The sequence below is a fragment of the Charadrius vociferus genome, unplaced genomic scaffold, assembly GCF_000708025.1.
Source record: "Charadrius vociferus isolate BGI_N301 unplaced genomic scaffold, ASM70802v2 scaffold67, whole genome shotgun sequence".
Lineage (NCBI taxonomy): Eukaryota > Metazoa > Chordata > Aves > Charadriiformes > Charadriidae > Charadrius > Charadrius vociferus.
Window position 1 is genome coordinate 1,189,223 of NW_009649485.1, and position 12,001 is coordinate 1,201,223.

The 12,001-nt window shown below is 42.0% G+C and overlaps 1 protein-coding gene across 1 annotated transcript in view; it reads left to right on the forward strand.

The window, feature by feature from the left end:
* The window catches only part of WNT7A (wingless-type MMTV integration site family, member 7A), a 34,448-nt gene extending 23,151 nt beyond the window's left edge, over window positions 1–11,297 (forward strand). The window contains exon 3 of the mRNA XM_009889914.1: window positions 10,695–11,297. Coding sequence (XP_009888216.1) covers window positions 10,695–11,174 — 480 coding nt within the window. The 3' untranslated portion in view covers window positions 11,175–11,297. The remainder of the gene's footprint in view (window positions 1–10,694) is intronic.
* The last annotated feature ends 704 nt before the right edge of the window (window positions 11,298–12,001 follow it).

The following is a 12,001-nucleotide window of genomic DNA, read 5'->3' on the forward strand; positions in this document are numbered from 1 at the left end:
CACCTCCAGTGTAATTTACCAAGTTGTGAAAAGTATGTTAGATATTAGGATTGAAGCATAAATATGTCTCTCTGTGAATCAAACATAAAGATACCTGATGCTTCTTTCTAGACCAAAGGAGTTAATGAAGAAGTTAAGCTAAGAAATACTGTGTTTTTATAAAGGTAGTAGTGAAAAATTAGCGTAGAAGTACCTTGAAATCACCTGAAAAGCTTGATAGAAAGAAAAACATGCTTTGTTTACTGCTGGTTTGGAGAACAAAAAATTATGTAAGTTTTTCAGCATGAGAAACATGCCTTGCATAGTGTTATTTGCCAAGTACCTAAGGGTTAACTCTCATAGTCTGGTATGCAACTAAATGAACCTATAATTAACTGTGTGTGGCTATTGGTTAAAAATGTTTGGAAGCAATATGAAGTGATAGTATTTTGCAACTAGTACTCCTGCCAGTACCTGGCTTTATTAGTTTAGCACAAGAGGTGTTTTCTGATGAGTTGTCTGGAACAAGTAAGACCGTTATTTTGGGTTCTATCACGCTGTGGAAATTTTTCTCTCGACAGCTTAAGCATTTGTCAAAATACTCTACCTGGTTGCTCCCAGTTCTTTACTGTCCAATGCCAGCACTGCTTCTTTTGAGCGCTTTGCTACTGGTGGGGAGAGTTACACGGAAGATGAAATTTAGTGGGAATGAGTCAACCCTGCACCATTCCTCTCCCTGTGTACATTAGCTGTGACGAGGACGAATTCCAGTTGTGTCACTTCCTGTTTTCCCTAGATTTTTTTATGTGAAGAATGACTCAGGGTTCATGACATAGCCCAAAGTGATGGGCAGCAGTGCCATCCCTGCCCCAATAACCCCCAAGACTTTAACTCATTGTGTTTCTAAACTGAGGAGCGTAAGTAAGTTTTAGTTCCTCTTATCTGGGAGTACTTCCAGTTTCTTCAGAAATAGCATGCTAAAATAGAAGCTATAAGCGCAATTTCTTTCTTCCTTTTTAAAAAAGAAACCATTCCATCCTACATTTTAATGACAGCTTGATGCATTGACGTTTAGAAGCCCAGAGTATGGCTGAAGATCACTGTCCCGAGATCAAAATTAAAACCACACACACTGGACATAGGATTCTAGAAGAATTATATTGACTTCGAAGAGGTCTAGGTCGGCAGACATCACTCAGTTATGATTTCATTGACTTCATTACTCCGATCCATACCCTGACTGCAGGATCGAGCTCCTAGACTGAAGTAGGGAGTAGGGAAAATAGTGTTTTTAACAATGGACATTCCTCATCTTCTTAATACATGGCAAAATACCACATAGATCACTATTTTAGAGAGGCCTGTTTTAGAAGTATCAGTATTTTGGAGTGATTTTTAATTTGTGACCAGAATGCAAGGGAGGTAGATAAGATCTAAGAGCAAATGTTCTGTCGGTAACATGTCCAAATCCAGAAAAATTGCTGTCTCATTTTCTTTGTAAATTGTCTCAGTGAATTGTCAGTGAACACCATGTTGTTTCTTCATTTTCAAAACTCCTTGATCATCATCTTTTATTCACTTCTGGCATGAACTTGCTATCCAGTATCTTTTTGGAGAGGAAGATCTGTACTGTAGAAAACTTATGTAGTGATAGGAAGGTAAACTAGATAATACAACCAACAGCTCTATCTGTAATTTGGTAACACCATCCCCCTTTCCAGTCTATTTTAGCTTCATTGGACAAAGTGCCCAGGTAGACCAGACAACAAGGCTATTCAGTATTTCACAAGCTAAAATCCATCATATCCACGGTGTCAGTTTTGCTTGGACAGCAGCAAATAACGATCTGAGATAAATTTTCCCTTAATCTCACAATCCCATTTCAGTAGGGGCTAGGACATCACACTTTCACTTAAACAAATATAGAATATAAGATAACGTGTTGAATGGCTTTAAGACCATTCAGCTATATTCCAAAAACAGTGGATGAAAGCACATTAAAAGAATTTTTTTAAGATTTTTTTTCAGAACTATTTTTTCCAAGTTCTTTTTAATGACTGATCTTGAAACTTCCTATATGATGACACTTACTTGGCGCTGCAGTGATCCAGTCTAATCTAGGTGATAATGGGACTCCCAAGACTTATTTTTTAAAAACAAGTAGTTTATCAAACACATTGTCAGCTATCTTTTAAAATTATTTCCATTTTTTTCCCATTAAAATATTTGCCTTACTTCTAAATAGAAAAGTCCATGAAAAGAAAACACAAGTCAGACCAGTCTTGCAGACAACTGTGCCGAGAAGCCGTCACAGCAGTAACCCCATCATAAACTGTCAAGCCAACTTTTAAGTACCGCGCTTTTGTCATTAGCAACTCCGAAAACAAGACATCCCACACCAGGACCCCCCCATCTCACAGCCTGTTTGCCAATAGACAACGGGAACATACTACTTTCAGTCTATTTCCTGATTATAAAACTCACCTAAGCACTAGTTTGGTAATTTGTACTGGCAAAAAATGTTTCTACCAGGACTTCCTGCCAACAGAAGGAAGGGTGGGTAAGAAGGTTTAGTATTTGGTATTACACAGAAAACTTTGTCACCAACCACATCCCTTAAGAGTATGTGAAACTCAACCTGAAGCTCACAGTTTCAGCTTGTGAATTAATGGTTTCGATTTACATTTTGATGACCAGAGGCAGAGAGAGACGAGGGTGCAGGTACTTTCTCTCTGGGGAAAACTGGAATGTGTTCATGAGAGATGTAGAAGGGCAAGGAATCCCACAGACTAGCTGGCAGCTGTTATCAGATATGATGGAAGAGGGAGGGGGGGAGGGAGAAGAGAATACCTGGCATGAGACCTGCTCCAAGGAGGGACTGTCTGACGTGGCAGTGTGGATTTCTGCGTGTATCTTTCCTCTCAAATCCCTATCAGATTTTGTTGAGCTATTAACATCAGGTGTTGCCACATCATGCCCACTATCTCTGCAAGCAGTATCTTGATGAAGATAAATAAAAACTTAAGAACCTTATTTGACTTTCACGGCCCGTGATTAGATTTGCAGAGCTGTCAGAGAAAAATATTGAGGAATGAGCAAGCTAGATACAGACTCTGAGCCACATACACGGAATCCACTTTCATAGCTACTTTTGCAAAACTGAGAGGGTTTTGGCAGAAGTTTAGCCTTGGAGCAGCGACGGCGGGATGTAAGGTGTTCTCCTAGAAGGACCCCTCAGTGACACAAAGCTGAAGTATTATGACAGCTTGTTTTATTTCACAGAGCAGTTCCTACAGTTTGAAAAAAGGCAAAGGCTGTGCCTTACGGTTTAATTTGAGAAGCGCATTAGTAAGTTGTGTGAGAATCTGTCTTGTTAAATCTCTTTTTTCAAAAACAGCGATGTCCTTTTCATCCTAAGTCCAACTATTCTTCAAAAATAACAATTATGAAAGCATCCTGTGACATTTATTTTCTACTGCTCTTTTGTTTTGTGGTCCCAGGAGTGGTGATAAATTGATTTAGTACATGGCAAGTCATGAAGGTTATCAGAAGCATAAGAAAAATATGTAGGAGAAAATATTTTGTGCTGCATTCCTCTCAGCTCTTACTGCCTCGCTCTCAGACTTCTGTGTTCATTTGCTCGGCTGCACAGTGCTAGTCACTGAGTGAAGGGTACTAGGTCTTCTGTGCTCTAATTTCAACAATACAATTTACCCAGGGGGAGGGAGATGCAAGAAAAACTTTGCATGAGTACCCTGACCCTTCTGCAAAACTTTTTTTTTTTTTTTTTTAACTCATTTGATGTATTGTGGAAATAGAAACTGCATTTAGAAAATAATTGCTGCATATAGTCAACTTCTTTTATAAAGCTGAAGCAAAGAGTAACTAATATTCCAGGGCAGGAAGTGTAAAAATGATTATGAAACTCTATACAGTGCATATAAGAAATATAAGGAACCTCCTGCTTTGTGGCGGCATAGAGAAAAGTCAGAAATAGTACTCAAAAGGTGAAACTTATTAGCGTGCAAAATTTCGGTAGTCTCCATTTTTAAGTGTATCATGAGTTAGAATCTGGAAAAAGTGTTTCTGCTCTTTAAAATAAGATATCCATTATTGGAGGTAGATGGTGGTATTGGGAAATAGCGCCCATCTGTGATGTTTCTAGCATTATGTCATTTATCAGCATTCTCTTGGCTGTCTTCATAATTAGTCCTCAGACCAGCATGTCGCCTGATTTTCTTTTAGGCATCTATTCCGAGGAAAGTGCAATGGTGAGTTGATTGATGTAGGTCACATGCTGTGGTGATTTCCCAGCCATTTTTTATTTGAAACAAAACATTTCTTGTCATAAGAAAATGATTCAACCCGCCAGGGGTAGCAGTGTTTCTGGGATAGTCATGGCGCACAGTGTCCAGTGTATCGAATTTGTTTGATACTGACTTCAGATATTATTCTTTCGCACAGATTTGCTAATCAAAAACATGAGCAAAAAAAATCTTTTGGCTATGCTTAATAAGGTCTTCAAAATATGTTGAACTGAAATATGAAAGACTGGCTGGAATGAGTCACTGTTCATATGGGACACAATCGGTACCAAACTCATCCACAGTTAGTTTGCCATAGGATATCAAGGCAAAATATGTTATATTTCTTCAGGACACATTTTATAACAGCTCTATGAATACAGTTAGCGAACATCCAATGATGGGAAATAATTTTTTCTGTTTAAATATGCCTTTGCTAACTTTTACCTTGCTTTTGGGTACTTTTTTATTATGCTGTTTCTCACAGTTCTTAAAGATTTTATCGGGTTTGTCTTTAACAGCAGAGTTTCTTCTTTTATGCTCTCTCATGCTCATTTTTGTTTTCCAGTGAAAAAGCACCATGTATTATTTCTACTCTCCAAGTTTCAGGGCTCTGATATTAAGACAGCCCTACTAGTTACTTAAACAGTAGCATCTTTCTGAGATTACTGTCACACTTGACTAAAACAAGTGGCAGAGTAACTTCCTAGTCATTTTAGTTAGACATAGTCCTTTTACTGCTTGTCAAATCAATCTTACATATACATCCACTGCCCTTTCCAATGCCCAGTCTCACTCCAGACCTCACTGCCACTTGCACAAGATATGATTTAGTTCTCAAATACGTCGATTTGTTGAAAGACTAAATATGACTTTATTACAGAATCACAGAATCACAGAATGGTGAGGGTTGGAAGGGACCTCTGGAGATCATCCAGTCCAACCCCCCCGTCAGAGCAGGGTCACCTACAGCAGTTGCACAGGACGGCGCCCAGGCAGGTTTTGAATGTCTCCAGAGTGGGAGACTCCCCCACCTCTCTGGGCAGCCTGTGCCAGTGCTCTACTACCCTCAAAGTAAAGAAGTTCCTCCTCATGTTAAGATGGAACTTCCTATGTTCAAGCTTGTGCGCGTTACCTCTTGTCCTTATGTCATTATTAGCTTAAGACAATGTTTTTTCTCAATGAATCCTTCTTCAAAAGCAAAAACCGTATCTCTAACATCATTCCTGAAGTTTGAGGAGCTTCATCTTATAGCTACAATTGCTTCTGAAATTAATATAAATCATAAATTGTCATCTGCTGCAAGCTGAAAGGGGCAGGTTTGCATCTGTCCATTGGCCTCTCCAGCCCACAGAAATGTTGTGACCACTCTCCAAGCCCTGCTATGTTCTTCTCCGGAGTGAAAAATTCACTTTTGTTTTGCCAATAGTTGTGTTTCCTTTGACCTATAGCAAAGGTATGTGTGCAGGCACTTGTAGGAGACAGGTATTTCCTGACCCAGATGATCTGATGTCAGACAAAATTAGGAAAGATTATGGCCTTGGTGGGATAGGAATCAGTGTCTGTTGTCTCACTAATTACATCTGCTTCACAGGTAGACTGGAGTCTGAGTAAATAACTCAGATGGTGCAGTGAAGGGTCCCTGGCCTCAGGCGTTATGGTACTGGCAAACTGGGAGGCAGGATTTAGTTTCTATGGGAAATCCTGTTGGCAAAGGAGAATGCACAGGAGGTGCGACGGTCACTGTATTTCACACTGTAAGTCCTTCAGGACGGCTTTGGCATTGAGCGCTTTAGTGTTCTGGTGCCCAAACCCAGGGCTGCGCAGTACCTGACCCCACGTGAGTGGCCATGTGGGGTCCCAGACTGCCCTGGCAGATGCATTTGGAAAGTTAGCTGGATTTAGGTGCTGGAAACCCGTGCAGGTACAGACCACCGACGTACTCGGGTAACAGAGACACTGAGCTGAGAAAAAACACTGCACGAGGGTGGCCAGTGTTTCTGAGCACGCCAGCCATGTAACAACCTCATCCCAGCACCCGCAGCACCCGTCCCACCACCCGGGTGCACACCTCCAACGCGACTGCAGGGCACCAGTGGCAGCAATCATGAGCAAATGCCACTCCAGCACCGTGTCGCGCCAGCCAGCATGTTCTGCTGGTTTCACGGGAAACCAGGACTGGTGGCTCAGATGGGGTACCACTACCCAGCCCTGCCTGCTGTAGGACCACAGTGCTGGTCCCAGCCAGGTAGGGAGAACCTGCAGGCTTCTCCAGAGCTACAGCTTGCTACCCTCACATGACGCACCCTACGCATTCTCTGCAAAACTTAAGGCAAAGATAAAACATGTTAAGTTCCTTATGGCAGTGCCCAAAGGTACTATATCTGAAGATAACATCAATAGAGAGAGCCAGCGCAAGTTCTCTTCACACAAACTATTTCCCAGAGGCTAATGGCAAGGGGGAGAGAGAGAGAGAAAAACAAGTACTGACAATTTACTGTAGGAGCTCAAAGAAAAAGTGGACAAAGCTAAAAGAACTCCAGCTCTTTGTTCGCATTTAATCCAGTTCAGAGCATTCACTGGTGCATACAGATTTACTTTTCATGACTGACGGAGCTGGATATGGTCATTTGGTAAGAAACAGAGGATCTAGGATTTAAATTTTGTGCCCTTCAGGCTCTTACGTTTTAGGAAAAGTCAGTCTATAACATATACAGTTTTAATCTAATGTAAAAAGTGTGAGCTGCTGGCTAATACCTTCAAAGAAACAAATCCTGATCTTGAAAGGTGAAGAACGCTTTCTCTTTATAACACAGAGCAAGTTTTTAAGGGGTAGAGCGCTTCTTTTGGCTCACAGAAACCAAGGGAAAGGCCGAGGACTCCTGTCCCTACCCAGAGAATCCCCCGTTTTATTTTCTTCCTTCTCTTTTCAATTCTCGTCTTGAATTTATAAAGGCACTGATTTGTCAGAGGCTACTAGAATAATGTAACGGTATTAAAATACCACTGTCCACATATTTTAATGCAAAACAAATAGGCCCAGCACCTGATACCACAGCACAATAAAACTATCAAATCACCATTGCAGGCTTTTGCTTTTGCTGAGGATAGACAGTTCAAGTTACACGTAGCCTATTTTCTAAAAGCTATAGAGTCAATTCATCTCTGGCTGAATTTGCAAAACACCACATTGAAAGACAGCACCAGTGAGGAGGGTACGTATACAAGAACAGAACCAACAAAAGGGTTTGTGAGTGAGAGGCAGAGAGGCTGGGCTAGGAAGGGCAGAACGGGAAGGGAAAGTTCACTTGCAGAGCACAGTGGACCCAAATTAGGCAGATGCATTGGAGCAATTTTAGCAGAGTGTATGGGAGACGCACCCCCAACAAATGTGAAGAGAAAAGGGAGGGTTAGCCAGTAAATCTCAGGAAGTGCTATCTGCGAAAAAAATGAGAACAATAAATGTGGCATAGCATTAAAGGACATCATCCCTCATCCCTCTACCTTCTCCTGTTCCCCTCTGAGCATTTCTGGTTGTCTAAGAAGGACCCCAATACTTGGTCTCAACTAATATTGCTCAAACTTCTCATGTTCAGACAAAACCAGACTGTTTTACCCTAACTGCTCATGCCCAGCCTTAGCTGAGACCAGAAATCCAGAAGCTCGTTCTGGTTGGCATCGTGTCACCCAGAGCAGGAGACCAACACATGACACGAGGCCACCCGGCTGCTGAACTGCTCCAGCCACTTGCTCAGCTCTTTCCAGTGAAACTACTCAGTCCCTCAGAGATTGCTGGCTGCAAATGGGATGCTAATGAAATAAACCAAAGAGCAATTTAGGCTATTTAACTACACTTCGGGAAAAGAGCCCTACCTGGATAGATGACACTAAGCCATGATGTATTTTGTATAAATGCTTCGAGTCAATTTGGCGGATCCTGATGGGAGGCGAGTTAGAAATATTTTGTTGCAAGTTTGAACATTGTACTGGGATACAAGGCCAGACGCTTGAACAAGAGCAGTGATTGAATTAGGGCTGAGCAATGTATCCCTGGCTAGTTTCAAATTAAAAAAAGAGAGATTTTAAAAAAGGTACAAATGAGGCTAAAAGAATTTATGTTATTTTTCCGGTTCTGTGCTATAACTCCTTTTCCATCTCCTCATCTATCTTCTAAGCATACTACCTTATGAATGAGTGAGCAATAAAAGAAGTATGCAGTGGCTGAGAGAGAAACTCAAGATAACAAGATAATGCAAAACGTAAGCCAAAGCTTGGGCAGAACTGCAAGTTAAGATGTAGATCTGAATTTAGAAGTTTCTCCCATCTGAGTTTTAGGGCAGTCATTAGATAGTTTGCATGAAAATCTAATTCAAAAACCGTAGCACAAAACGTGACCTAATATATGCTGAGTTCACATCTGTCAAAATTTGGACCTATACTTTCTAGGGGTTTTAATCCTGTTTTCAGACCACATGTGCTGACACTTCACTCATAGACTAAAATATAATTAAAGAAAAGCTATTTTAATGCCTTTGAAATCCCTACCGTCATTGAAAAGGGGCAGAAGAAGAAAAATGAGTAAAAATGCAGCTACAAACTATCCTAAGGTTGGGCAATAGCAATTACTGCACCCTGGTGACACGGGAACAATCCCAAGACCAAAAGCTATGAGCATAATAAGCTACTACGTGCAGGCTTTAAATTTCTGCCAGGAACAGGACGGAGCTACGTTCGCTAGTGTTCGTGCACTATTTTTCTGCTGGCTGCACAATTTTAGATGTGCTCTTTCTCCTTGCCACCCCCAGCTCATGCTGAGATTTTAGACTTGAAGTCCCAATACACGTGTCCAGCCTTCGAGCTGGACTGGGCTCCTTCAGTGCAGGCTGCCCTTTCCAGCAGCAGCCGGTGAGGGTGTCTGCAGGGGAAGTTTTCCAAACATCCAAAACTGAAAGGGGGGCGGAGGTTATAGCAAAGGGTTAATTCAAATTTCCATATCACTGACCTCCCTCCAGCCTTCTAGGCTGCCCAGGTTTGGAGCTGCACGGATTAGCCAGGGTTTCTCAGGGGAAAAATTATGTGGCCACTCCCTGAACCCAGATAATCCCTCTGGCTGGGCTTTCCCCTGCTGGTATCTGCCGGGTTAGGCAGAACTTAATCATCAACATTATTCTGTTCTCTTTCAAGCAAAGACCAGAGGGAAATTAATTGCTGGAATTAGGTATGTTTTCAAGCCTTAACCCAATGTAGCTGGTAAGTGAGGTCCACTATAGGGCTCAGGACAGAGAGCAGGTCTCCAGTTCTACTTGGCAAAGACTGGGTTGGTAAACAAACAGCAGGAGGGAGAAGACATAAGGATAAAGTGTCAAGGGATGTGAAGGTTGAAGGGAAGAAGCAGCTTGTTACCTTCAAAAGGAAAGCAGTGACAACTCAGGCATAAGCATGACAGACCCCTACAACGAAGAGAAGATGAGACAGGGTGGAACAAGCCATGATGTCGAGGTGTTTGAGACACTTTTACAGTATTAAGGAGGTAGAAAATTTTTAACAAGAAGCGATGACAAAACATGAAATCAATTTCTCATTTTTACTCAGACTCTTTATGCTCGAAGACAGACCTGGTTTTCTGGCAAAGCAGCTGGAGCATTTTGTATGCTCCGTTATCCACATGAGAGGAAGTGAAACACTTCAAACCCTCCAGGAAGCGCAAAGAACTTAATACTATGGTAAATTAAAATAATACTTAGATTTCCAAATTGGAGCATTAACTTGCAACAGTTACAACAGGTGAGACCAACAGGAGGTTGCATTGATAGAGTTTGTCTGCTTGTTCTCATCTTGCACCAGCTTATGCCATTTGCAGGTGCAAGACTTGAAATGCAGTTCATTTTTGAAACTGTTTACAAAAATTGAGGTCCAGTGCCTATTGCTGAACTTTCAAAGCCTTCTGCATGTGGCATTTCATGTAAAGGTGTGATTTTTCTGCCAGTTCCTAATTTCACTGCCATATGCCAAAAACTGAAACAACAGACAAATCCGAAGCACTGTATGAGCATATCACAAATGAAAGTGAAGAAAAGCTGTGGTTGAGGAGGGTCCCGTTTTCCCTTTGGTCCATGGGCTGTGAAATTAGGCAAAGTTATCTTCCCTGCTTAACTCGAAGTGCAAATGGGGCATCAGCTTTGCAGACAGGACTCGGTTGACACTGGTGAGCATTTGCTACCTGGGACCACAGTGTCACCAGGCAAGCAAAGCCCACAGCTTTGGTGGGACCGTGGCTTATGTCTGGCGGCACCTCACGCCGGAGAGCAAACTGTAGTTCAATGTGCATCAAATAAATGTGCATCAAATAATGTGTTTTTTTGAAAAGACTATCTTATATTAATGCATCATTCTTTGTTCTTCCAAATACAGATTCTGGAAGAGAACATGAAGTTAGAGTGCAAGTGCCATGGGGTCTCGGGATCCTGTACCACTAAAACGTGCTGGACAACCCTGCCTAAATTCCGGGAGCTGGGCTACATCCTTAAGGACAAATACAACGAAGCCGTTCAAGTCGAACCAGTGAGAGCAAGTCGTAACAAGCGTCCAACCTTCCTCAAAATAAAGAAGCCACTTTCTTATCGCAAACCCATGGATACAGATTTAGTGTACATAGAAAAATCTCCCAATTATTGTGAAGAAGACCCTGTGACAGGCAGTGTGGGAACGCAGGGAAGGATGTGCAACAAGACGGCCCAGCAGTCCAATGGCTGCGACCTGATGTGCTGTGGTCGAGGTTACAACACCCACCAGTACTCAAGAGTGTGGCAGTGCAACTGCAAATTTCATTGGTGCTGCTATGTTAAATGCAACACGTGCAGTGAAAGAACAGAAGTATATACCTGTAAGTGAGTACCTGGCCGGGCGGGCTGACGTGTCCCCGGCCAGGAATACATTTGCACATGCACTCAACATACCTACACAAGACTGTAGGAAAGACCTGCTCTCCCAGAAGAAATGCGGATGAATGGAGCCCTCTCTTTTCTTCTCATGTTTCATTGCTTATGTGGATACACATTTCAGACTCTTATGAAAGTCAGCCAAGAAACGAAAACAAACAAACCCCACCCCGAGCCACCTGACACACAAAACAAGAGAGAGAAAGATCATCGTGGCTAATCTGCGCCTCTAAAGCAAGAAGCATTGACTGCCTCGTGAAGAGCCACCCGCCAGAGAAAGATCTCCGAGCGTGGCAACTAACTCTTGATTTGGAAAAAGGATGGTCAAAACCTTCAGTGTATAAGGAGCAGGGAGAGGGAGGGGAGAAATCCTCACCCAAGGGCTTTGTGCAGGAGGGGATGGACAGTGCCTCCGGGAGCGTGCGGATGACACAGATTCAGGCTTCTACACTTGCGAAAAGCTTCCGCTGGTCTCGCCCATCTTTCCACTTCATACCGTTCACTACAGAGCATAGAACTGTTGAAGTTTTCTGTAGACACTGCTTTATCTGCCTATTTTGTGTGTGTGTGTGTGCTGCAGATTTTAGCACAGGGATTTGGGACACTTGGGCATAATAATAGCAATATTTAACAATTTATTCAGATAAAACTAATATTAATTTATTTAATTAAAAAGAACTCTACCAACATTTTTGGAACTATTCTGCAATTAAAGTACATAGCTGGCTTTCTTTGTGGAATAATTTTGTAGAAAGAGCAAGGAAAAACTGGAGCTGTATA